We start from the raw sequence: 24,773 nt of genomic DNA, 5'->3' as shown, positions 1-24,773 counted from the left end.
ATCAACCTGTGAATCTCAACAACGGTGACAATCAAAAAAGCATGTTGCAGTGCATTCTGGGTGCCACCAATCAAAATTCATCCATGGCTCCCATGATGCATTGCGGCATGAATGAATTATGAGCTGAATTGTCTTAGTAATTTCCTTTATTCTTACTATTTTATTTTAGTTTTTTGTGACTTTTAGTAGCTTGTTTTCTAATGTTTAGAGTTGAGCTGTTTGTCACCGCTGTTGAGGTTCAAACGCTGATTCTTGATGTCTGTGTGTGCCTAGAAGAAAGACTTTTCTTTTTTTTTGTTTTCAGAACAACTTTCAAGAAATACTTTTAATAACTGGATGCTGTAGAATCACAGGGCTGTTATGATCAACAAGGTAAATCTGACTTGTTTAGGCTCTAAATGAGCTCTCACTGAGCACTATAATGATGACATGAAAATTTAGATTTTCATCTTTGGTGGTTTGGCTCGTTAACATCAGGTGTCTTCAATAATGGTCAATCATCACTTAATTATCTCATTAACTTTAACTCTGCTTCAGTGTTAATTTAACACTCTTATTTGAACACTTTCACACTCTTGAGTGTGGTCTCACATGTACTCCCAGGAGAGCTCATTTCACTCTGACCTATTCTGAATGTAAAAAATACAATAATAATAATACTAAATAAAAATAAACCAAACACAACATTTAGAAGTGTACAACTGCTTAGAAACTTTTATTTTCTTAACTTACATAAAGCTGCTAGAGCCAAGCTGAAAACAGTTTTAGGTTGCCAATGGCCTTGTTATGACAGTCATCTGTTGAGATTTTTATTTACAGCATATTTTTGCACAAACTTATATGAGGACAAATATTAATTGCATCACCTTTCAGGACATATAAACACACATACACTGATATCTAAATCATACCTAGGCTACATATTGTCCAGAGGTGGAAAGAGTATGAAAATATTTTACTCAAGTAAAAGTACCATTACATTAATGAAATTTTACTTAAGTACAAGTAAAAGTACCAGTCTAAAAATCTTCTCAAGTAAAAGTAAAAAGTAGCTCATTTAAAATTTACTCAAAGTAAATATTACTTAGTTACATTTTAACAGTGGGAGGGAAGCAAAAATGGGATCGGCCAAGGGTCTCAAAATCAGTTCCTGGAGGACCACAGCCCTGCACTGTTTAGATATAACCCTAATTACACACATCTGATCCAGCTAATCTAATCATTTAGGCTTATTTGAAAACTACATGGTTTGTGTGTTGGAGCAGCGCTGGAACTAAACTCTCCGGGAACTGAGTTTGACACCCCTGGGACAGGCCTATAAATCTCAAACTAGTTGTCTTTAATTAAAGGAATCCGTTATTTAGAATAATAAGACATTTGGGCTGTTACCAGGCAAATTAAATCAATATCAACAAAATTCATCTTTGCAAAACAGAGGAAACACAGAAGCTTCATCTGAAGTGGCATATATGTATTTACACACTGTTTAATGCAGGACATGAATGCATTTAACCTGCAGTTACACATGCAGAAATAATGTTTTGATATGCAAGACATAAAATGTTGAATACTCATTTGAAATTATATATATATAAAATATTTTTAAATGTGACATTAATACCGCCAGTAGGTGTCACCAAGTCACTGTTAATAAGTGAGTCACTGCGATTGAACCGAATCATTTAAACAGTTGATTCATTCAGGAAAGAAACACCGTTATGTCGCTCGGAGACGCAAAACTGTGCTGTGGCTGCATTTGGGATTATTTTTGTTGTCGAAATAGAGCAAAAACAGGCAATATGGTGTCTAAAACGCAAGTCTCTTAATTAACAACTTGTTTTTTGAACTATTGTAAAAAATCTATATATCATGCTGATTCTTGGAGAAAAAGCGGCACTCTTCGTGTGATATCGATTTACTGTATGAAATGATATAAATATATACATTTTCTGCCCCTATATCTTCAATTTTGTGATCGTTTTAAATGCATTTTAACAGACTGAATCACGCAGTGAAAGAACACAGTTTAAATGTGCACTCGCACTAGTCTAATCTACGCAACCTGGTCTCATAAAAATACGTACCTCTGCGCACTTTTTGTGTGACACCGTTTTACGCACCTTGCTGCACGTTTCGCCGCAGTTTCAAATAGAAATGTCCACTGAGTGGCGCTAAAACACAGGTTCAATATGTGAACCCTGGCACGTTTTTATTACGTAGATATTGGTACGTATTGCTGTTTTTTTATTACGTTGCTTCAGATACGTATTGTGGCGGTTCAGAATTCAAATATCCGCGGACTGTCGCTAAAGGTTAATGCTCTATCGTGTTGGAAATATGCCCTACACCAAATCCAGCCCTAAACCTACCCGATAGTGTTAACAAATGCAAAACTGATATAAAAATGTATTAGCTGATGCAACTGTGCCATTTGAACTTCCTTTTACGCAGATTTTAACTGCTTTGTCGAACCGTAGTTACACGGGATTCGAACCGGTGCTTCTCGTCTCCTAAATCCGTCTCCGTACTCCGTGAGCTACCGAACAAACTTATCATCTATGAAAACACATAGATATGAAGCTGGATGTGTGTGATGCTAACGTTCAAAAGCATCAGTTTTCAAATCTCCCAGCATATTAATATTGTTTTGAAGTCATAGCATGATGTTCTTCAAGTAATTGTGCGAAAATTACACTTTATTAATCACAACTCTGTAAATTTGTGTGAAAGTGTTGAAAATGCCATGAGACCAGGTAGAATCTACTAGACTTCACAGCACTGAGAGTTTTGTTTGGTTTTCGCACTTCGTTAAAACAACAATTACGATAACATCACAGACAATATATCGCACACCCTTGCACCACTGTCTTTTTGGCTAATTTGTGCAAAACCTTTTGCTAAACTGGCAAAGCTTAATTTTAACCACTAATGCAACGATGCAAGTATTTACCTTACCTCTACATGCTTGCGAAGGGTTGATGTCGAGATTTTTTAAGCTGCTAGTTTGGTCTCCCTGGGCAAACACAGCTTACAGTGCATAATAGAGCTTAAATATGACCAGGGGTTCGAGTTCAACTTCAGCCGAATACAACAGGGTTTGGTTTTGAGCTGAGTCTGCACCATAACGCCTGTCTTGTCCGTCTGCATCTTTCTTCTGATTTTAGCGCCAGTTTGTTCTCCTGCCCATTATTTACTGCAGTAGTTTCCAGGGAGCGATTTTTTTTTTTACTCAGTAATTAATGTGTTTTAAAATGTAGCGAAGTACAATACTTCAAACAAAATATACTTAAGTAAAATTACAGATTTGAAAAATAGTACACCTAAAAGCTACTCAATTACAGTAACGCGAGTAAATGTAATTCGTTACTTTCCACCTCTGATATTGGCCACATAGTGAAGAGTGAGTGAGAGTTAAGAACAAGATAATCATACTGATTAAAAACATAGTTTTGCTTTGAAGTACAGAGTTTGACTGGAGACAACGCAATAAAACAGAAACACCTTTCACAGCGGCCGTTGCAAGCTGTCCATTATTGCTGTAGCAACAATTATGATAAAACAGCATCCCAACTGCAGAAACAAACAAACAAAAAAACATGTGAAAACACAAATTGATTTAACAGCGAATAAATGTATAGGAAAATCTGTCCTACCGACTCTGTTGTCTTTTCAAAGCAGTAATTCTGTTATTAATATAAAACTTAATAGCCGACCACTCTCTGTTTTTCAGTGCCTGAGGTTCGGCCAGCAGGCATGAGACACAGTCCATCTTCCCAGGCACTCGACAGCTGCGTATGAAATGCATCATATGCTTTTCAACCGCTCCAACCTCTTCTTCCGACCACTTCCTTTTGACACTGACTTTTGTGCCTAAAAAAAAACATTAAATTAAATGCAATTCCTAAAATACAAGGCGAATCACTTAAAGCCAGAGAGAACAAAGACCTATAATATATTGCTACATACCAATGCTATATAGTAATACTCTGTTTTTGAGAGCGCCGTGTCGCAAAAGGGCTCAAGATACTGTATATATCTACAAATGTGATGCATCTACAGCAAGTTAGTTCAGCAACAACTCCCTTTCCACCAAATTACTCAAGTCTAAATCATACATATTGCCCCGTGGTAAAGAGTGAGCCCTGAGCTACAACCTAGTGAAAAAATATTATACTTAAGCACAATTTATTCATATGTACTTTAGTATAACTAAGTGTATTTGTGGCCCACTATAAATTTGTATGCTAAATTGGAACAACTAATTTTGTACTAAATGCATTTTAGTTGTCCAAAAGTAGTGCTGAAGTTCAACTAAAGTTGTATTTAATATACTTGTTTGTGCTGAAGTGGAACTATTCCAAGTATACTTCAAATGTATTTTGGTGACATTACAATTGCAATTCAATTACACTGTAAGAGTTCTGAACATGCGTTAATATTATACTGATATCAAACTTTTAGTGATTTTAAAGCACATTGCAATGGCATGCCAAGTACACTTGAAGTGTGCTAATGGCATCATTATTGTGTGCTTCAAATACAATGAAGTAATCTTTATAAATAATGGCACAGCTTAAGAATTTGCCTTTTGCTGACATTTTACATTTAGAAATTATTAGTTAATGATGAACTAATCTTTTACAAAACATGACTATGCATTCATAAATTATTAATAAGTGGTATGCTAACGATTTAAAAATGTGTTGTAAGTTATCTTTAAAAAATGTGTAAATCATGAAATAAAACAAACAGATCATTAGTAGATGGTTTATAAGTTATTAGCTGATACATTATTTATCACTTATAAATCACTGAAGTATTTATGTCAAAACTGATTTGTATCATTATCTCAATAAACAATTGTTAATCATGAACAAACCATTAGTAAATGATCAATATATGATTTATTGACGAAGTTGTAAGCTGGTCTGTGGTCAAAAGCACAAACACGCAGGTATGCTAAAGCACTATTTTTTAATAAGAGGAGTAATTTATTTGTTTTGAAGTGGATAAACATTTATAAATGCCTTACAGTCAGCTGATTCCAGTGGGTTGTGTTAAATCCTTTCTCTCATCAGCACAGACTTGCGTTCTGTGTGGAGTGTGTGGGATCTAGTGATAAAGTGAACCTCTGAACCGGTTTTACCTTCCACTGAAGATCACATCAGGTGCACAGAGTTAAAGACTCCATGTGTGTCAGAGAAGACATCTGTCTATACCCTCACCAGTCAGCCCTTACACTGCAGTACACACTACAAAGTGTTCAACACCTCTTATAGATGATGTGTAAACGCATTTACAAAGCTTTCTGCATCTCCTAATCTAAAGTGCAAACTATTCAAAAAGCAGACAAAGATTAGCAGAGGCCAAGACGTTAGTCAAGTGAGTTACTATACGTTTTCTTATACCCTGCTTGGCCTTTTTCTTTGAAGATACTTTGAGTCCCTCGTCTTGAGGTCCCTCGTCTTGCAGGTTGCCTGCTGATAGTGGAAAAAACCAGCAACAATCTAAAGTACAGCATAGTGACTCATGCAATTGCTGAAATGTACACTTCCTATCTAGCGTAATTATCCAGAGTAATGGAGTAAAGGCAGAGCTGGAGGAATAATAATGTATAGAACTGGAATAAACGCATGTACCATTCACATGATCCTCATACTCTTGACTTCTGCAGCTTGAAGTTTGCAGTTCTGCCTCATCACTGGAACTGTTGCTGGACGCATCCATTTCATCTGATTAAGACAAAAGCATAAAGCTGTTGAATGCCACTATCACACCATTTCTACTTCATTTTCTCTCGATGTGGCTTATTACAAAAATCTGTGAAGCTAAACTTCTAGTACATTGCTTCTTTATTAAATTACCTGCCAATGTTTGATATTTTAGGAAATATTGACAACACTCCTAATACTCTACAGAATATACATTATTGTGAAATACAACTAATCATGATTACCGATTATGTTAAAATGCATATTACACAATTATATTTACCTTGTGGATCTATTGTTATACCATCTAATCCTTTACCCTGGAGTTCAGGCAGTTTCCCTTTTTCCATTGCAATGAGGAGTTTACTAATCTTTGCAAGCTGTAGAGTGCTTTCAGGGAGGCGGCAGAACTCCCGATGAACTCTGATATCATGGCCAAGGAAGTTGGCCAGTCGATCCATCTCATTGTCTTTTAGGTTTAATACTGTGGATAATGTAGCTACTTGCTTACGCAGCTTTGTTGAGCAAAGAGCATCTGGATGCTTTGCACCACTGGCTTGGGCGTACTGGCGAATGCAGTCTCCACCACGATAATGAGACAGAGCACCTGGACGAGCAAACAAATGCTGGTTTTCCACAGGAACTTGACACTTTTCTCTCATGTTTACAAGGAGATCCATGGCCACAACCATATCAGGGGTCAGCAACACTGGTTCCTTCCTCCCCCTCTTACCACGTATTTCCACCCTTTGGAAGTACCCGCAAAGCTTTTTCTCAAAGTCACTGAGTCCCACAGCGATATCTTTGTGCACTGGTGCCTGGTCTCTAGACGTGTAAGATTGAATATTCATCTTGGAAACTTCACCCTCTCTTCGTCTATTAAAAATAACGATCTGTGCTAGCATGACTTTGCAAAGATTGGCAAAGTTTTTGCCATTTGCTTTTTCTTGTAGGGCATCCACATACTCCTGCTGTTTTGAGTTCAAAAATGAGTGCAGTGTTTTGACATCCTCTGTAAATGGTAGGACTTGTGGCTTATTCCATGCAGCTTCACCCAGAGTAGTCAGTGCAGCTGCAGACACTACCTCATTCCATTTGCTTTCATACAAACGTCTGAAGTTTCGTGCAGACTCTGCAGCCGTGTCGCGTCCTGACATCAGTGCATTGCATTCCACAGAGTTGGCAATCTTCACCAAGCTGTGTCCAAGCTTCAGTGCCAGTGATGGAATCTTGTAGGTGTTTGTCTCCTCACTGAATCCTGCCACTGCTCTTACTGCTTTTATAACGTGAGGAAAGTTGCAGGGTTGGATGAAGTCCTCCATATTATGAATGGGTGTCAGTGACCTGGCGGTGATGAGCAACCTTGCTAATTCCCTCATTTTCTGCTTAATGTGGTAATTTCTTCTTGACTGTGACTTCAGCCTGTTGTACATCTGCTCCCCTAAAAGTAGAATGTATCGATCATTTCTGACAACATTTGCAACTTCATCGTTCACCATCTCGCAAGCAATGGTCCATAGACTTTTGCTAACATCCACTGGTGGAGGAAGGGTCAAGCTGTTGATTGACTGAACTCTCTTCTGCCCAAATGTGCGGTTTTCATTTTTGGGGTTCTGGGGGCATGTTCGGATGTGTCTCCATAGTGTCTTTCTGTTGTACAGACCGTGACAGTGGATACAGTGAGTGAAGTCGTAGGTAGATTTTACTTCTTTGGGCCGTCTGCAAGCAACCATTTCCCCATTTCCGGCTTTTGAAACTGCAGCATTATGGGCAAAGTTCCCTCTACTTTTCAAAAGGCGTAATCTCACTCTTCTTTCCTTTGACCTTTTGTCGAAGCTGAATGCCTTAGCTACCTCAAGTTCATTGCGATGAACAAACTCCAAGTGCCGTGCGATTTTAGAGTATGGCTTCTGACAATAGGCACAATATTGTATCTTCTTGTATCTATTTTTTTGCACTTTAGTAGGCATCGGTGTCACAGATGTGGAACTGTGATAGGATGAGCTTGTACTCGTGTCTGCTGTACTCTTCACTGTCTCAGCATGACAGATATTTAGTTCTTTACTTTCACAACTGTTGTCTGATGAGCTACCGTCTGTAACAGGGACACATTCTTTGTCACTGTAGTCAGAAAAGGAGGATTCCTCACAAGATATCTGTGGGGAAAACATTATTGTATTAAATGCCCCTATGAGGTTTATTAAGCATATGAATATGGAAAGCCATTTAGATGCCCCCACCAACAAAAAAAACTAGCACATACCTCAGATTCATCATTCTGTGAGTAATCAGTCACCCCTCTTTCAGTTTCAAGTGTTCTTGTTGACAGTTGTTCATTGCGTTGAGCACATTTGTCATGATGTTCTTTCAGTCTGTTTATCTGGGCAAACCTATACAGTACCTGTGGTTTATAAATAGGTAGTTCAGAATTTGAAGTATGTTGAAATTTTTTCAAGAAAACTGGCCAAATGATTACTTAATTGGAGCTTGGTTAATGTAACACATGGCATTACTTGTTCAGTTGGCTTCTTGCTCATTTTGGAAGGAAGGCATATATCTTCCTCCAAAGGTGTGTTCTCCTCACAGCGAGGGACTGCTCTGTTCACCTGTAAACAGAGAACAGCATCCACTGTGAAAAACACACTATATTCATTTCATACTGGAGAAACATCATGACATCCACACACACATGTGGAACGTTTCACACCACATCAATGTCAGTACGGTGGACAGGCTCCCATTACACACTCATCGAATCCTCAAACAACTTCACAGTTTAAAAATGAGGCCATTCTTATTATGTTAAAAATAAGTCTATTAATCGATACTAAAATAGATTAGATTTGAATTCTACTGAGGGTCTAAATGGATCAATATGCCCATTGCCCCTTGACTTAAACCAAAAATGTCTACCTGTTCAGTTGGCTTGGGACTCCTGTTCATTTTGGTAGGAAGGCATGTACCCTCTTCTGATGGTGTGTTCTCCTCACTGCGAGGGGCTGCTCAGTTCATCTCTAAAGAGAGAACATTGCTCTGAATATTTGAATGCCATTCAACAACAAAACATTTTTTTATGACTGCACTATGCAATGCTGTGTCAATACTGTATTATCATTATTTAATAGACAGTCCAGAGACCGTTTAAGTTGTTCTGTTCATTTCATCAGGTAATACAACACAGAAAGTCAACTAACACATAACTTAACAATACCCACACAAACTAAATAGAGACCTAATTACCAGAGTACACCATGGCCAGTTTGAATTTCCGTAGTTGTATGTTCATTCTTCTCCTGAAGCTATGTCCTTAATTGAAAACAAACACAGATGTGGTTTGCCTTCAACACCTATTTTTTATTTTTTATTTTTTTCAATTTACAGGTAGGAGTCTTGTAATTATCGTTCACTAGTCTCCCAAGTGAACCATCTTCTTTTGCTAAAATGGGAGAGAGGAAAAAACATGAAATTTGTTTCCAATAAGTAAGTCAAAAATAGTCAGTCAAAATGGTTCCCAAAACCTTCCACCATTGTCTTCCATTCCAATCAAAGTCAAACAAGAAGGTATTTTCTGTTTAATTGTATCTATTCTGTCTTGTTTGGCGCTCCTCTTGGGAAAGTAACTCTCCACGGTATTCAAGAATGAAGCATCCTTTGTCAATGGACATGCTAGCAAACACACCTCTACCTAAGATACAGATAGAGATGGCATGGTGTTGAATATTAAGTGTCTCTGTAGAAATTAAGTGGTTCTTTATTAAATTGACCTGGGTCGGGTTTCCCGATAACGATTGATCTTAGCGCTGAAGAGTGTTTTCTACAAGTCATTTTACAAACGTTTGTTATTGTTTCACGTGCGTTTCCCAAAAATGCACTTAACACAATTGCAAGTAGTCATGCTTTAAGTGCTACTTAGGAGTTGCTGTCTGTTGGTCAAGTGCTGAAATGTCAATTTATAGAATGGCTCGTAATTGTAGTACATGCTCATATATTCAAATTTTAACCTAATGTTGCATTCCAGACAGCTTGGATATAATTGGTCTATAATAGAATAGAATAGTTTAAGAATAATATTAATATACTACATATAGACCAATAATAATATATATTATTGTATATAGGCCTATAATATCTGTAGAATTTTTTTTTTTTTGGGTACAATACATGGCTGGTTTTCGTGCACGTCAGCAAGCCATTGACAGATTTTTATGAGTTTATCCTATCCTATTTTATCCTTTTTTTGTTCAGTCATTTAATTTAGTTGTGTTTTTTTGTTTTGTGCCCTTTTTAATTATTTCATTTCATTTTATATAAACAAAAAACGAGTAATAAAGTGTACAATAAAGTATAATCAAAAGCTTTAATTATAATCTTTAATTATTTAATTTAATTATAATCACATTGCACTTAAATTTATAAATTTAAAGGTGTAATCTGCTGATTGTCCTGCAGGTGACCTCATAATTCTGTGTTCTTACGATGCACGTAGGGCTTTACGAGTTCTCCAGAGCACTCGTAGATCTACGATGATTTTCAAGTGCTACTTAAGTTACGATGCTTTTGAGAAACAGACCGTAATAGTAAGATCAGTTGTACGATCGTTTTTACGAACTTCTTAGGCTTACGATGCTTTTGGGAAATGCAGCCCTGGCCTTTAAAGGGCATGCACACATTGATTACAGGACATGAACAGTTCTTCCAACATCTGGTCAGTTTAAACCTATGTGAAAAGTTGCTCATTCGGTTGCACAGCCCACAACAGCAACTGTAGCAACAACAAATCATCTTAAAAATACCAATAAAATATCTACTGAAATTAGACTATTCAGTGTAATACAGCTTTACAGCTTTATAATGAATATATAAACATGCATTTTGTGCTATTATCTTATGACTGTATTACTGTTTTATATGAAGAGGGGATGTGTCAGGGAACGAAAACTCAGAATCCAGTTGCAAGTGAAGTGCAGTTTATTTACAAGAACAGTGAAAATAAGGCAAGGCGAGTGGTCAGATGTAATCGTGCCTCTGAGACCTGCTCGTCTGCTTGAAGACTGTGAGGCACTGACCCCATCCAACACAGCAAGAGAAATCCAACAACTGCTCGGTAGAGTATCCACAACTGTAGGTAATCCGAGGCAGGAAGCAACCAGGAAACAGACACACTGGAGAGAACAACAGGCATGAAATAAAACCCCATCTGACAACATGCACAGCAAACGCGAGACAGATAAAGGCAGCGGTAATGCACAACAGGTGCAGCAGCGCTGATTAGCTCGTCAACACCGAGGTTGCCGGAGCAACGCTGACAAGCAATCAGACAGGTGACAGCACACGCAGACACACAGGAATGAACACACAGACCCGTGAACCGTGACAGTACCCCTCCCCCTTACAGGGGAACTTACCTGGCAGTTGTAATCATCAATAAGTGAATGATCCAGTATGTCTCTAGCAGGAACCCAACTCCTCTCCTCCGGACCGTAACCTTCCCAGTCCACCAGGTACTGAAATCCGTGTCCCCTCTGCTTTGAGTCCAGAATATGTTTTACGAATAAGCAAGTTCCCCATCTACGAGTCACGGCAGTGGGGGAACTGGGGCAGGCGGACTAATGGTAGAATGAAAAACTGGCTTTAATTTGGAAATATGGAAGACGGAATGAATTCTCCTGTACGCTGGAGAAAGTTTGAGGCGAAGTGCCACCGGGCTAATAATTTTGGTAACAGTAAACGGGCCAATTAATTTAGGAGCAAGCTTATTACAGACGGTGCGGAGAGGAATTTTTTTTAGATAAAAACCACACTTTTTGACCCACAACGTAGACGGGAGGCTTTGACCAGTGGCAATCGGCTTGGGCCTTGGTGCGTGACCCCACTTGGAGGATAGACTCTCTGGCCTTCCTCCAGGTGCGGAGGAAGGCCAGATGGGTTCCTCCACCCATGAAAGTTGCTGACTCCAAGAGGAAGGGTTCTGAGACACACCAAACACCACAACACATTTTCTAAATCTTGGTTGGCTCTCTCCGTCTGACTATTACTCTGGGGATGAAAACCAGAAGAAAGACTAACAGTCGCCCACAACAAATGACAAAATTCCTTCCAAAATTTGGAGATAAACTGAGGCCCCCTGTCAGAAACCATGTCCATCAGAAGGCCATGAATACGAAAAACGTGATCAATGACAGCAACTGCTGTTTCTCTAGCTGAGGGTATTTTGGGCAGAGGGATAAAATGAGTTGCCTTCGAGAACCGGTCCACCACGGTTAAAACTGCCGTGTTACCCTGGGAGGGCGGGAGTCCCGTAGCGAAATATGGGACCAGGGTCTCGAAGGAACTGACAGCGGTTGAAGGAGTCCAGCAGGGGGTCGATTGGAAGTCTTAGAAATGGCTCAGACTGAACAGGCCAAAACAAAAAGTCGTATGTCACGGGCCATAGATTGCCACCAGAACCGTTGTTTAACGAGAAAAATAGTAAGACTAACCCCCGGATGACAAGCTACCTTGGAACAATGACCCCAACGAATGACATTGGTCTGTAAATTCTCTGGCATAAACAAGTGGCAGGGCCTTGCGGAAATCTGGGGTTGGCCAATCTACCACAGCCTTCCATGCGCACACCCTCGGACGACACAATGTAACCTAAAAAAGGGACAGACTGTGCATGAAAAACGCATGAAAAACAGTCTCTGGTTCAACAAGTGGGTCCCAGTTACGAAAAGGCAGCAGATTTACGACATGAAATACACCTGCGTCTTCTTCAGCATTCACGTCAGTGAGTCTGTAGTTCATTTCTGACAGCTTTTGTGTAATACTATAAGGGCCTGCATATACAGGTGCCAGCTTAGCTGTGAAGTTTGCCAGAGCATCTGAACGAGGATGAGTTTTCACTCTGACCAATTCATCTACAGAGTAAGACACAGGCCGACATCTTTGGTCATAGTGCTTTTTCCTTTTGGCATGGCTTTTTTCCAAAGCGTGATCATGCACTTCAACAAACGATTCACCCTCTCTGTCGCATTCATTTGTGGGTGATACGCAGTCGTAAGTCTGTGTTCTGACCCCAGGGTGGTGAGTACATGCTTGAAGAGTTCACTGACAAATGGGGATCCCCTGTCTGAAACCAAAGTGCAAAGACCTCACTCAGCAGCTTGCTGGTGGCAACTCGGGCAGTTGCTTCTTTCACCGCACTAACCTCCACCCACTTTGAAAAATAGTCCACGAAGACCAGGATGTACGCATTGCCACAGGGTGTGCACAGTAAAGGCCCTACAAAGTCCACCCCTGTATACTCCCAAGGTTTTTGCGGACGGATGGGGACCATAAGCCCAGCAGTTTTCCTCTGGCTTGGCTTCGTGAACTGACAGACAGTACAGGAGGCGACATACTTCTTAGCGTCAGAGGACAACTTTGGCCAGTAAAATCGAAGCTTCAGCCTCGCTATCGTTTTTGTCATCCCCAAGTGTCCAGCCATTGGATGATCATGGTAATATTCCATTATACTCCTTTTCATAGTCGTGGGTACATACAGTTTAAGGCGCTTCATAGGGTGAAGATTACAGGACCCTGTAATCACATACTGAGACAACTCATCATCACAACTCTCATCCTGTCCCTCCAACATCCACAGAAATTTTCCAGTATCTGGATCATTAAGTTACATTTGCTTGAGGTGCTCTTGATCAGAAAAAAAATCACAGGGGGTAAAGCACACAGGTCAAGGCCACCAATAGTGGCATAATCGTGAAGAATTCCCAATGGTGACTCACAGAAAGAAACAGGGTTACGAGAAAGAGCATCTGCAAGTCACTTGATTGCTTGTCCCAGGCTCATGAACAATGTCAAAGTCAAAGTCCTGCAATCGGAGAGACCATCTAGCCAGCCGGCCAGAGAGGTTTGGGCCATCTCAGGCTACTGTGGTCTGAAAAAATTGTCACGTGAAGACCCTCAATATATGGCCGAAAATGTTCAAGAGCCCATATGACAGCTAAGCACTCTTTTTCTGGAGTAGAATACGGTCTCCCAGATTATAAAGGGCACGACTCGCGTGGGCTACTACAACATCTCTGCCGTTGTTGTCTCCCTGCATGAGGGCGGCACCGAGTCCAACATCCATGGCAGCCTGACATTCATTGGACTATTCGAAGGGAACATCCATCCTTGTAACCGCAAAGAGTGGCTCAGCATGGCATGGATAATCAAACGTCTGTAATAGCTGGTTAGTCCCAGAAATTGTTTTACGCAAGTAGGAGTTTTGAAATCAGGAACAGCCCTTACTTTTTCCTCATTTGGCAGGATACCTTCTGCAGTGACATTGTAACTGAGAAAGGTGAGCTCGCTCCTGCAGAACTGGCACTTCTCCAGCTTAACAGACAGCTCTGCAGATTCCAGCCTGGTAAGAACTTCTTTCAGGTCAATAAGGTGCTGCTCAAAAGTAGGCGATGCCACGACAATATCGTCCAAGTAGACGGCACACAACTTATAAACAAGACACACAAGGACAGAGTTCATCAGCCTTTGGAATGTGGCGGGCGCATTGCACAATCCAAAAGGTAAGACTCGGAACTGAAATAACCTGCTGTGAGAAATGAACGCAGTCATAGGCTTCGAGTTCTCAGCTACCGCCACCTGCCAGTAGCCTCTGGCCAAGTCAATAGTGGAAATGAAGGTCAGCCGACCAACAATGGCAGAGCAGGTGGAGGACGAGCCCGAGGCTGAGATGGAGAGTGCCGAAGAGCAACTAGGCGGAGCAGATGGTGCTGGCGACCGACGTGGAGGCGTGAATTCGGGAGGCTGCGGTGGAGCCGGAGCGACAAAGGAGAGAGGAGGAGCCGAGGGGATGAAGGAGCCTGACGGAGCCGAAGGGACGAGGCGAAGCCGGTGCCGAGGTGCAGGATGGTCGACGCCAGACCAAGGCAGAGCCGGAGGGACGAGGGAGCCCGGCAGAGCTAGTGGACTGCTGGGCCACGGTGGAGAGGAGGGAGCTAGGAGCCATGGTGGAGCCAACGGGTCAACGGGCTGAGGCGGAGTCAATGTATTTATTTGCATAGCATCCACAATACACATCGTTTCAAAGCAGCTTCAAGTTCTGTTACCTCTATAATGGCTTAACTCTCAACACTGAGCAGTTTTACCGGGCAATATGACGATATAACAATGATCCACTGTTTGAGAGCTAGCACATATAACAATGATGTAGTACGTCACAGACTGTGACGTACTACATCAGCTCCAAGACTCAGCACTCAAGGACAACTATCTGGAAAACAGCCAGGGAAGCCAGGACAACATATCATAGCCATCTGAAACACCAGAGCCTGAGCCCCGCTCGCCAGACACACTATCCCTCTCTCCAGAATCTCTACTCCTAAGCTTCTCACAGAAAATGGAGGAACTGGTGTATGCTGGGACCAAACTCTCCCACTCGTTCGCTGCAAGCCCCCAGATATCAACTAAAAAACGGCGGGCCCCACAACCACCATAGACAGCAGGCCCAGCTCTCCCTCCTCCTCCTGTGAGAGCTCTCCAACCGCTGCCACAACGCCAGGGCCCAAACCCTCCTCCATCGGCTGTAGGTGAACCAAAAACAACTGATAACAGCTCTCAGTGATATGTGTCGGGTCCCCGCTATATTAGCAGCAACACTCACAAATGTTCACAGAACAAGCGGGAACCCAGTGTGCCTGTAGCTTTCTATATTTCTGTTTTATCACGTGATAGAAAGTCTAAGGCCTTCTCAAGCTGTACGGCTGACCCATCTAATCTGCGGCCTGTAATGCGTCAATCTAAGATTGCTGTAGAGACAAAATGTAATTCCATCAAGTTAGCATTTTTAAACATTCGCTCACTAAAAAATAAATCATTTCTGATCAATGATTTTATAATCACAAACAACCTGGATTTTATGTTTCTAAATGAAAAATGGCTTGAAGACAGCTGCAGTGCAACAGTCCTCAATGAAACAGCCCCTCCTAACTTTAACTTTACAAGTGTCTGCAGGACTGTTAGGAACGGTGGAGGTGTAGCTGCTCTATTTAAAGATGTTTATCAATGCAATCAAGTGTCATTTGGTCAGTTTTTGTCCTTTGAATACCTAGGTATTGTACTGAAAGGTGCTCCACGCATTCTGTTTATCATTATTTACAGGCCTCCAAAATACTCTCCAGCCTTTGTTGAAGAGTTCACAGAACTGTTATCAATGATTTCCTCAGAGTTTGACTGTTTTACTATTGCAGGGGATTTTAATATTCACATAGATAATGCAGAAATCAAAACTGCAAAAGAAATTATTACTGTTTTAAACACTTTTGATCTGATCCAGCATGTGCATGAACCCACACACAATCGTGGACACACTCTAGATTTACTCATCAGTAAAGGTCTAAACATTTCATCCATTGTTGTTAAGGATGTAGCACTATCTGATCACTTCTGTATTTTCTTTGATATATTGATCTCTGTTACCACTGAATCTAGATCTGTCTCTGTCAGAAAGAGATGCATTAATGAGAACACTAGTGCGCTATTTATGAAGGCTATATCTTTAACACCAAGCATTTCTGCAGACTCTGTTGATCTTCTTCTGGATTCTTTTAACTCAAAAGTTAAGAATGTTATTGATGATATTGCTCCGACAAGGGTCTGCAAGAAGAATGGCAGACAAAAATCACCATGGAGAAGATCAACAGCAGTTCAGAGTATGAAAAGACAATGCAGAAAAGCTGAGCGGATGTGGCGGAAGACAAAACTTGAAATTCACTATAGCATCTATAAAGACAGCCTTCATGCTTTCAATGTGGAACTAGCCACAGCTAGACAGACCTTCTTCTCAAACCTTATAAACAGTAACTTAAACAACTCTCGCACTCTTTTTGCTACTGTGGAGAGACTTACAAACCCCCCAAGTCAGATTCCCAGTGAAATGCTCTCCGACAGTAAATGCAATGAGTTTGCTTCCTTCTTTTCTGAGAAGATCAATAATATCAGAAAGGAGATTGGCATATCTACTTTTGCAGAGGTCACACAGATTCGACCGCAATTTCAAAAAGAAGTGACTATGTCTGTTTTTGAAGCAATTGATTGCAAAATTTTGAAAGAAATAGTACAGCACCTTAAATCATCAACCTGCTATCTTGACACACTTCCCACATCTTTTTTCAAAAGTGTGCTTAACTGTTTAGAAGCAGATCTCTTAGAAGTGGTGAATGCTTCACTTCTTTCTGGGACTTTTCCAAACTCCCTGAAAACTGCAGTTGTTAAGCCCCTTCTGAAAAAGCGCAATCTTGATAACACAATGTTGAACAACTATAGACCAATATCAAATCTTCCGTTCATAGGTAAGATTATTGAAAAGGTAGTTTTTAATCAGCTGAACAACTACTTAAACTTAAATGGATACCTGGACAATTTTCAATCTGGTTTCCGAGCACATCATAGCACAGAGACAGCACTCATTAAGATAATAAATGATATTCGCTTCAATTCTGATTCAGGCAAAATATCAGTGCTGGTACTACTAGATCTTAGTGCTGCGTTTGACACTGTTGATCATAACATACTTCTAGAGACTGGAAAACTGGATCAGGCTTTCTGGGATGGTACTCAAATGGTTCAGGTCATACTTAGAAGGGAGAGGTTATTATGTGAGTATAGGAGAGCATAAGTCTAAGTGAACGTCCATGACATGTGGAGTCCCACAAGGCTCAATTCTTGCACCGCTCTTGTTTAGCCTGTATATGCTCCCACTAAGTCAAATAATGAGAAAGAACCAAATTGCCTATCACAGCTATGCTGATGATACCCAGATTTACCTAGCCTTATCTCCAAATGACTACAGCCCCATTGACTCCCTCTGCCAATGCATTGATGAAATAAACTGTTGGATGTCCCAGAACTTTCTTCAGTTAAATATGGAGAAAACTGAAGTCATTGCATTTGGAAACAAAGGTGAAGTTATCAAGGTGAATTCATACCTTGACTCTAGGGTCAATCAACTAAAAACCAAGTCAAAAATCTTGGGGTGTTTCTGGAGACAGACCTTAGTTTTAGTAGTCATGTCAAAGCAGTAACTAAATCAGCATACTATCATCTCAAAAACATTGCAAGAATTAGATGTTTTGTTTCCAGTCAAGACTTGGAGAAACTTGTTCATGCCTTTATCACCAGCAGGGTGGATTATTGTAATGGTCTCCTTCCAAAGAAGACCATTAGACAGCTGCAGCTCATCCAGAACGCTGCTGCCAGGATTCTGACTAGAACCAGAAAATTTGAGCATATTACACCAGTCCTCAGGTCCTTGCACTGGCTTCCAGTTACATTTAGGATTGATTTTAAAGTACTTTTACTCGTTTATAAATCTCTAAATGGTCTAGGACCTAAATACATTGGAGATATGCTCACTGAATATAAACCTAACAGACCACTCAGATCATTAGGATCGAGTCAGTTAGAAATACCAAGGGTTCACACAAAACAAGGGGAAAATCGCTTACCCCGCCTTCTAGTGAAATGTTAGAACATCTCTGATGTCACTTCCTGTGTGTGTTAACGTTTAGCGCAGTACCTCACACGTCCCATAGTTGGCGTATCAGTGAGTGAGCAAAAATGTGATACACACTTACACACACGATTTCAAACAATTGTGACAATTCTGGTCGAAGGAGATACCACCAGGTATATATTTGATAGCCTGACTACGTCAGACTTCGTACTTCCGCTCAATTTCAGTTCGCTTCTGTACTCAGTCTGATATAGCAAACCATCTCCCAGATTATCAGCCGTCCAACCAACAAACAGAGGGCGGGCTGAGAGCCGTGACGTAGACGCTAAGCGCCGAATTTAAGATTGTAGTTTAGGTACGACAGCAGACATGGAGACACGGGATGCTGTTCACTCTGTTGTGGAGAATATTCCCGGCATTTGCCAACTGAAGCCCGGACAAGAAGAGTGTTTGGTTCACATTTTGAATGGAGGTGATGTTGTGGCCCTACTCCCGACAGGTTTTGGGAAAAGTTTAATTTATCAACTGTTACCGATCATCAGCGAGAAACTGGGGAGGCCAAAGTCTGGCAAGGCAAAAATTGTGGATGCGTAGATTTACTTCACATAATCTGCAAAAGTCGTTCACAGCCATCTTCACTCCGGTATTTCTCTCGATGGTTTTGTTTTCGCCGCATACCTGTGTTTACAGCGGAAGTTCGAGGCGGCTGAGCTGGCGAATAACATACGTCATAACCAAACGTTATGTGATTGGCTTACGGGTACACCGATGATTTTAAACTTCAGACAAGCGCCCCCCACGAGAAAGTAAACGCTTGTCAATCATGCCCTTCCAGACTCTGTCTACGAAGCAAAGCGAAGTTTGGTATTACCAGGCTATATATTTGAGGCTGTAGAACACTGTATGCTAAGAAAAATGAGGACATCGATTTTTGTCCTGACTTTGTTGGTGTGTATTCATACTTTTGTCCTGATATGTCACAAATACAAACGCACACACACACTCCCTCACACACACACACACACACACACACACATGTTGGTATTTGTGGTTTACGGGGACTCTCCATAGGCATAATGGTTTTTATACTGTACAAAATGTATATTCTATTGCCCTACACCAACCCTACACCTAAACCTACCCCTTACAGGAGACTACAAGCATTTTTAGATTTTCAATACACTCCATTCTGTGTGATTTATAAGCCTTTTGAAATATGGGGACATGGGGAAATGTCCTCATAAATCACCTTCTCCTTGTAATACCCTTGTGATTATACAAATTGTGTCCTCATAAATCACAAAAACACGCACGCACGCACACACACACACCCGCCTCTCTGCTTCATGAGCACACATACACTCACCCTCCCCTCCTCACTCAACCACACACTCAGACACACACACAAGCCTAAACACACTCACTCACACACGCACACGTTTGTTTTTGTGAAAAGTGGGGACATCCCATAGGCGTAATGGTTTTTATACTGTACAAACTGTATGTGCTATTGTCCTACACCATCCCTACACCTAAACCTACCCCTTACAGGAGACTTTCTGCTATTTCAGATTTTCAATACACTCCACTCTGTGTGATTTATAAGCGTTTTGAAAAGTGGGGACATGGGTCAATGTCCTGAAAAGTCACCTTCACCTTGTAATACCTGTCATACCTTTGTCATTATACACATCTATGTCCTGACTTTTCACAAACACACACACACACACACATTTCCTCACCATTTTCCCTCCTCTCTGCCTCTCATGCACCACACACTCCCTCCCCTCTTCTGTCCCTCTCTCATTCTCTCTCTCTCTCAGAAACACACACACACACACACACACACACACAAACTCATTCTGTATGATTTATAAGCCTTTTGAAATATGGGGACATGAGGTAATGTCCTGAAAAGTCACCTTCTCCTTGTAATACCTATGTCATACCCTTGTCATTATACAAATTTATGTCCTCATTTGTCACAAAAACGTGCACACACACACAAACACACGTGCGCACACACACACACATTTCCTCACCATTTTCCCTCCTCTCTGTCTCTCATGCACACACACACCCTCCCCTCTTCTGTTCCTCTCTCGTTCACTCTCTCTCTCAGACACACACACAAAAACTCATTCTGTATGATTTATAAGGCTTATGAAATATGGGGACATGGGGTAATGTCCTGAAAAGTCACCTTCTCCTTGTAATACCTGTCATACCCTTGTCATTATACAAATTTATGTCCTCATTTGGCACAAAAACGTGCACACTCTCACACACACACACTCACACTCTCGCGTCTGGTTTGCTATCCTCGTGGGGACTCTCCATAGGAGTAATGCTTCTTCTACTGTACAGACCGTATATTCTATTGTCCTACACCAACCCTACACCTAAACCTACCCCTTACAGGAAACTACAGGCATTTTTAGATTTTCAAAAAACTTTATTAGCTTGTTTACCCGTGGAGACCTCAATTTAGGCCCCCACCGTGACATGAGTCCCCATGAGTTTGTGTGTATTCAGGTTCAAGTCCCCACCTGAATAGAAAAACAGGTACACACACACACACACATTTCCTCACCATTTTCCCTCCTCTCTGCCTCTCATGCACACACACACCCTCCCCTCTTCTGTTCCTCTCTCGTTCACTCTCTCTCTCAGACACACACACAAAAACTCATTCTGTATGATTTATAAGGCTTATGAAATATGGGAACATGGGGTAATGTCCTCATTAATCACCTTCTCCTTGTAATACCTGTCATACCCACGCCATTATACAAATTTGTGTCCTCATATGTCACAAACACACACCATCAATGACACAGACACACACACACACAGCCTCGCTTCTCACTCTCTCACACACACACACACACACACACACACACTCAGAAGAACTGTTGTGCGTCTCCTAATAAAACACAGGTGTATTTGAAGCAGCACTGCACAGACCGTTCTGTGTGGGACATCAAAGTAAAGCGAGAGTGATTAGACAGCATTTTTGACATTTTTGTTTTGATGTCAAATAAGTTTTGCTTTTTTGTTAAAGCAGTGTTGCTGTTGTAAAGTTATACAGCTACAGTTGTGTTGCTGGGTTTTAAAGCAGGTTTGATTTTTCCCCTTCTTTATCACTCTGTATTTACAGGATTTCACTGTCCACTCTCTTCAAATGTGGATGAATGGCTTTACATAGATGTGCGCACACACTGTCAGAGCTGTGTGAGATCATTACCATCCTGCTTTTTTGGGGGTGGGAAGGGGTGTTAAATAATTTTCTTTCTTTTTTTCGCATACGTTTTTAACATTCTAAAAGCTCTTTATTCCAAAGATGCTACAAGCTAGTCAGTGTATTCAGTAGGTGTAATGTATTGTAAGTTGCTTCAGAGGTATTGCAAGTATTACGTACAACAATAATAAAACAGTGCATTGACATAAAAAAGGAAATGTACTTTTGGTACTTAAGTACTTTTAAAAGCAAGTACTTCTGTACTTTTACTTAAGTAAAAATCTGTCTTTGCAACTTTTACTTGTACTGGAGTAATATTTGACCAGCAGTATCTGTATTTTCACTCAAGTAATGGAGTTGTGTACTTTGTCCGCCTCTGCCAATGTCATGAATCCAGTTCATGGTCTTCCGTCCACTCGCCATCGGAGGTCGCCCTTCCTTCATGTTGACTCTCGCACCACACAGACTGTTGCACGTCACACTGGGCTACAGTTCCCATCATCCATTGCACTGACACAGCTGCCACTAATCACACAGCTGTCACTAATCACACACTCAGCTGAGAGCTATTACACACTCTATTTAACACCCACTCAGATCCTGTTCAGATCACCGAGTATTGTCTAGTGTTTATCACTCACCAAGTGTTAGCTACTTTACCAAGCCATTCCGTGTTTATTTTCTGTTTAGTCTCTAGTATTGCTCTGCATTTATCACTCACCAAGTGATAGCTGCTTTACGGTGCCTAGTTTCTAGTTCTAGTTTAGTCTTGTCATTTCATGTTGCCTTGTTTCCTGCCCGTGTTCCTTGGATTAACCCTTGTTTCACTGCTCAGACTCTGTTTGTTCATTGTCTGGATTATTTTTAATGGCATTTTTAAAAGCCGTTTTAATGCTATTCCTTGACTTGTTTTAATATGTTGGCTAACGTTATATGAAAATGAAGAATTCTGTCAGTCTATTGATTGATTTGCCATTTCTGCATTGCTCCAGCTGATCTGAATAAATAAGCTATGCACTGGTTTATGTTGAGTGTATGCTCTTCCTTTTTTTCTGTTTAATGACCGCCTAAAATTAAATGATGATAACGCGAAGCAAGCATACGGCATAATCGTGACCTATTTTTAGCAGAATTCATTGAGCAAATAGGGCCCTAAGTATTTCAAGTGTAGGCTGTTATATAGACACACACAGTTTTTTTTTTTCTTTTGCCATTGTTTGGGGGGTTTCTAGCTTTTAGACTAGTCGACTAGTTGGATACAAAACTCCCGTTTAAACGACAATCAAATTAGTCGTAGCGCACATCCCTAATACAAACTGTATTTTCTATCCCCTAACCCTAAATCTACCCCTCACACAAAACTACTTCCATTTTTAGATTTAAAAAAACAAAAACAAAAAAAAAAAAAACTTAATTCTGTATGATTTACAAGTTAATTAAAAATAAAAAAATGTCCCAACAAGGTTGGAAATTACTGGTATTACTATCCTTTTAGGGACATTTGGTCCCCATAATGCAGGGAATACCAGGTACACACACACACACGCACACACACACGCGCGCACACACACACGCTCTCTCTCTCTCTCACTCACACACACACACACACACACACTCACTCTCTCTCTCTCACACACACACACACCTTATTCCAGTCACAACAGAGAAATCACCTTATTTATATAAGAACAACTTAACTTCATAACTGAATAAATAAAACATTTCTTTAGCTTCGATTACCAAATTGTTTACCTACAACTATTTTAAAAGCTTTAATGATTATAATTGTGTGGTAACAGAAAAGTGCTATTATTTCTGTCAGACGTTTCTGAGCTTTAAAGTCAGCATCTTCTCTGGAAATGTGAGTTTTTCTGGCGTGTGTTCAGTCCCTCACCGGTTTGCTGCTCTCTCCGTTGCTGTCCAGCGGCGACGGCTCCCGGTAATCATCAAAGAGCGAGCGAACGGTCTCCGTTATTCCCGCCTCTCTCTCGCGCTGCGCTCGCGCTCTCGATGCACAGCTTCTGACGGACGACACCGTTTATGAGGCGCTGTATTGGACAAAAGAGAAGCGAACGCAGAGAGAGACCAAACGTGCGCGTGAGAGAGAGCGACAGTGCGCGAGAGAGACCGAAATCAATATAGTAACACACAACCGTCAAAGACACGACTAAATAATACGGATATTAAAGCAGAAGGCTACAAAAAAAAAACTCTTGAGACATGTCTTTTATATTATCTCTCAATTCTGGCCGCGGCTTCCATACAGAAGTCACATAAATTAATAAAATATAAGTAAATATATTTTATACAATATATGTAAACATATTTCGAAATATATATTAAAAATATATTTAAATATTTGATTTTGGCCGCTTTTTAATATTTTTCACATATATTAAATATCTGTAAATATATTTTTATCGGAGATATTTACATATATGTATTTCCTTTATATGTAAATACATTTAGATATCAGTCTATATAAATATATTAATTTGCAATCTATGTCCATATATTAATTACTAATATTTGTTAACATATTACATTTCTGTACATGTAAATATATTAGATTTATAAATGTAAATATATTTTAAAACATTCAAATATTCAGTTAAATAAACTTAAACATGTTTCATCACCACCTCTCCTGGGTACTTTAACGTGTTCAAGTCCAATGTACCTCAATGTGGAAAGGTTGTGACTTTTTAAATTAAAGTGTACTGCTACCGCGTTGTTTTGATCATTAGTGCGAATACTACTCGATGTTCTGCAATCCTTGTTTTTAAAGCACGTTGTGTCTTTCCTATATACGCTAACACGCATGGACATTTTATCATATAAATAACATTTTTAGTACTGCATGTGATGACACCCTTAATTTTGAACTTCCTTCCTGAATGAGGATGAGAGAAAATTTTAGTTTTTGTAGTAAAATTACATTGGGCACAGCGACCACAGTTATAGTTACCTGAAGGGATAGATAGAAAGTGAGTGGGTCGTTCTACAGATGAACTAACATCAGCTCTTACGAGAAGATCACGTATATTAGGAGAGCGTTTATACACAAATCTTGGTGTTTTCTCAAAAGTATCACTAAGGAGAGGATCGGATTTTAAAATACCAATGTTTGTCTATGATCTTTTTTTATATCTGAACAAATAGGAGAATATTGAACAGCACATACAGTGGTTTTGTTTTCTGATTTGAACCGTTTTTTTATGTAGAGATGTCTCTTGATTTTCATTTTCAAATCTCATTACTGCGGACTGTATCCAATCTTCATTATGACCCCTCTCCCTAAATCTGTTACTCAAATCAGTACTTTGAT

The 24,773-nt window shown here is 40.3% G+C and overlaps 1 protein-coding gene across 3 annotated transcripts; it reads right to left on the bottom strand.

Moving 5' to 3' along the window:
* Nucleotides 1-782: 782 nt before the first annotated feature.
* Nucleotides 783-23,471, bottom strand: LOC131544877 (uncharacterized). Of its 3 annotated transcripts, XM_058783556.1 has the most exons (9): nucleotides 23,340-23,444; nucleotides 8,952-9,147; nucleotides 8,625-8,725; nucleotides 8,225-8,317; nucleotides 7,975-8,112; nucleotides 5,995-7,867; nucleotides 5,640-5,732; nucleotides 5,409-5,480; nucleotides 783-3,870 (listed from the first exon to the last, which is right to left on the bottom strand). In XM_058783556.1, exons 3-9 carry the CDS (start codon nucleotides 8,652-8,654, stop codon nucleotides 3,650-3,652), a joined length of 2,520 nt encoding a protein of 839 aa, XP_058639539.1. In that variant the 5' UTR covers nucleotides 8,655-8,725; nucleotides 8,952-9,147; nucleotides 23,340-23,444; the 3' UTR covers nucleotides 783-3,649. The 3 variants fall into 3 exon arrangements, with proteins under 3 accessions (XP_058639539.1, XP_058639457.1, XP_058639373.1); XM_058783474.1 differs by having other exon boundaries at nucleotides 5,409-5,732; nucleotides 8,952-9,017; nucleotides 23,340-23,471; XM_058783390.1 differs by having other exon boundaries at nucleotides 5,409-5,732.
* Nucleotides 23,472-24,773: the final 1,302 nt, after the last annotated feature.

Source organism: Onychostoma macrolepis, chromosome 01 (assembly GCF_012432095.1).
Source record: "Onychostoma macrolepis isolate SWU-2019 chromosome 01, ASM1243209v1, whole genome shotgun sequence".
In the NCBI taxonomy this organism is placed as follows: Eukaryota; Metazoa; Chordata; class Actinopteri; order Cypriniformes; family Cyprinidae; genus Onychostoma; species Onychostoma macrolepis.
This window is presented reverse-complemented; position numbering and strand designations above follow the sequence as displayed.

Excerpts from the sequence above, each read along its gene's own strand:
- LOC131544877 (XM_058783474.1), bottom strand. The coding sequence starts at position 8,654 with ATGAACAGGAGTCCCAAGCCAACTGAACAG. Across the intron at positions 8,318-8,624 it reads GTCCCAAGCCAACTGAACAG|GTGAACAGAGCAGTCCCTCG; the intron begins GTAGACATTTTT and ends CTCTGTTTACAG. Across the intron at positions 5,733-5,994 it reads TATAACAATAGATCCACAAG|ATGAAATGGATGCGTCCAGC; the intron begins GTAAATATAATT and ends TGTCTTAATCAG.